The following is a 2,509-nucleotide window of genomic DNA, read 5'->3' as shown; positions in this document are numbered from 1 at the left end:
CCGCAAATGCGGAGATTCGCCCCGAAACCAGCGCCCCACACGCACACCCGCAGCGGGCGGGTGACGGGCACATGGCGGCAGGCAGGCACCCAGCCCAGAGCGCTGCCGGCGGCGGCCGCCCTCACACAGAGAGGCCGCAGTGACGCCTCCCCACCCCGAGGCCGCGGGGATGGACGCGGAGCGCGCTGCCGGCCGGGACAGCGCCGAGGGAGGAAGAGGAGGACTGGGTGACTTTGTGTCCGCCCTTCCTCCCGAGATCATCTCCCGGATTTTCAGTGGGCTGGATGTCGAGAGCTTGTGCCACGCGTCCGTGACGTGCAAGGTCTGGCACCGCGTCATCGACAGCAACGAGCGGCTGTGGCGGCACCACTGCCTGGCCGTGCGCGCCGTCTGCCAGCGGGAGATCGACTGCGACCGAGGGAATGGCTATTCCTGGAAGGTAAATCCACCTCCAGCGGCTGAACACCGGCAGTGACATAATCGAGAATGCTGGGGGCCAATAGAAAAGTGTAAGGAAATGACATCCTGTCACACCCATCCCAGGGTTGTGAGGGGGACGGCTGCGGTGACAGCGTGGCTCGGTAGCGCATCCTGACAGACGGACATCTGGTAAAATACACTGGGACATAAAGCAGAGCTGTCCCTTTTCCTACCCAGGACACAACCTCTTCGGCTCGGCATTAGTCCTCCTGCTGCCCCGCACAGCCTCAGCGCTGACCTTCGTCATACACAAGCCCTAACACGAGACAAAACCCACGTTCCCACCGATAGGGCCGGCAGGGACTAGGTAACAGAACTCCGATAGGTGGTGTGTGCTCTCTGGTTTTATTTTGTGGGAATAGATGTGCTGGTTAGGAATGTCTTCCTGAAAAATTATCCTGGATAGTGCTGTCTCAATCCACCTCAAGTGATGCACATTCAGAAGGCAAAAAAATGGGGAATAAAAAAGGAAATGAGCAGGAGCTTTTATAAACGTTTTAGAAACTCTCCCCACACACAGACTACTCTGAGGAGTTTGCAGCAGGTTTAGCCCCAGAACTTGCTGAATGATCTCTCACAGTTGAACTCAGCCTGGAAGTTGAGATAGATCAGGACCTGATCAGGTAGACCAGATAGGTGGTTCCACGGATTACTCGGGGCCAGCTATAGGATAGTCTCCCACCTTATTTTAGTTGTGTGTTTGAGAGCACTGGAGGGGTGAAAAGAGAGAAGCAGCAGCAAAAGAAACAAAAGCAGCCGCTAGAATCTGACATTTCGGTAAAGTTTCTGCCGTGTGAGGCACAGCCGTGAGCAGATGGTGGTTACCCTTTCGGTGTGTAGATCTTGCTGCCCTTGCACAGCAATTTCCAGAGCTCCCTGCACTGATTGTCTGTTTTATCTGGAAGGGATTTGAAATAGAAGCTACAAACACACCAAGTCTACATTTTCTTGCCCTTAAAGGCTGGCAGAAGAGAAGAACCCAGACAGCCTCCAAAGTAAAGAAAGGTCACAGCCTTTTTTAAGGTCACACCTTTTTTAAGGTGCCTTTTTTAAGCTGTAAGACAAATTCCTAGTATGGGTTTTTCATCTTGACCACCAAAGAATTGAGGCAGGAACAGAAAAGTTCTGCTTCTTGGCAGCATTGCCCTTTCCTGGATTTAATGTCTAGATATCCAAAGGCACATTCCAAATCCCTTTTCTAGCACTACTCTTCTAGTGTAAACTTACTATATTGAATGAAATTTAAATTGGTTCCTTTCCGAGATCTGACTATGTGTTTTTCCACCAGATTACATTGTTGAGAAACTACTGGAAAAGCAAAGTGAAGCAAGAATGGCTTAGTGGGAAATACAGCAACATTCCTTCACAATTCAGTTTGCCAGAGAAAAGCATGTATCCAATGGATGTCGACACGTGGGGAGAAATCTTGGAAGCAGAACTTGAGAGATGATAAACCACTGCTGATTCCTGCAACTCAGATAGCTTTTGCCAATAGCAGACACACTGTTCAGCAGTTGTGAAACTGATTTTGAACTGATTATGAGTTTATGATGAAAACTTCCCCAAAAAAACGTTATGAGTGTCTTTTTTTAATTTGCATTTTACTGTATTAATTTTATGTAACATTCTAAAAACAACTAAATATTCAGCTGTAATTTATATTTATAATTGTAATGTTCTACTGCACTGTCAAAAATATGCTGATTATAATTTCTGTTTGCACTTTTTGTTTTGGAAGAGATGATTTTTATATTAAAAAAACCAAACAAAAAAAAAACCAAAAAAAAACCCCAAAAACCAACCAACCCCCAAAAACCCCCAAGGTGTGTTTGACCTTTCAACATGGAGTGTACCGTATCAGCAGCACATGAGAGCCCACAAAGGAAGGCTGGGGAAGGGACAGATCCAGACACCGGAAAGAATCCTCTGCGCAGCAACGCTCCATTCCCCTCCGAGCTGAAAGTGAGAGAGAGAGACCAAGGAGCTGAGCCCAGCCCCTCACCCCCTGGCTGCATCTCTGCCCTTTCCA

The 2,509-nt window shown here is 48.6% G+C and overlaps 1 protein-coding gene across 1 annotated transcript; it reads left to right on the top strand.

Moving 5' to 3' along the window:
• The first annotated feature begins 169 nt into the window (after positions 1-169).
• On the top strand, positions 170-2,202 carry FBXO48 (F-box protein 48). Its single transcript, XM_005489405.4, has 2 exons — positions 170-439; positions 1,769-2,202. Exons 1-2 carry the CDS (start codon positions 170-172, stop codon positions 1,928-1,930), a joined length of 432 nt encoding a protein of 143 aa, XP_005489462.1. The 3' UTR covers positions 1,931-2,202.
• The last annotated feature ends 307 nt before the right edge of the window (positions 2,203-2,509 follow it).

This window comes from Zonotrichia albicollis, chromosome 3 (genome assembly GCF_047830755.1).
Source record: "Zonotrichia albicollis isolate bZonAlb1 chromosome 3, bZonAlb1.hap1, whole genome shotgun sequence".
In the NCBI taxonomy this organism is placed as follows: Eukaryota; Metazoa; Chordata; class Aves; order Passeriformes; family Passerellidae; genus Zonotrichia; species Zonotrichia albicollis.
Note: the sequence above shows the minus strand (reverse complement) of the source record. Positions and strands in the feature narration are given on the sequence as shown.

Excerpts from the sequence above, each read along its gene's own strand:
- FBXO48 (XM_005489405.4), top strand. The coding sequence starts at position 170 with ATGGACGCGGAGCGCGCTGCCGGCCGGGACAGCGCCGAGGGAGGAAGA. Across the intron at positions 440-1,768 it reads GGAATGGCTATTCCTGGAAG|ATTACATTGTTGAGAAACTA; the intron begins GTAAATCCACCT and ends TTTTTCCACCAG.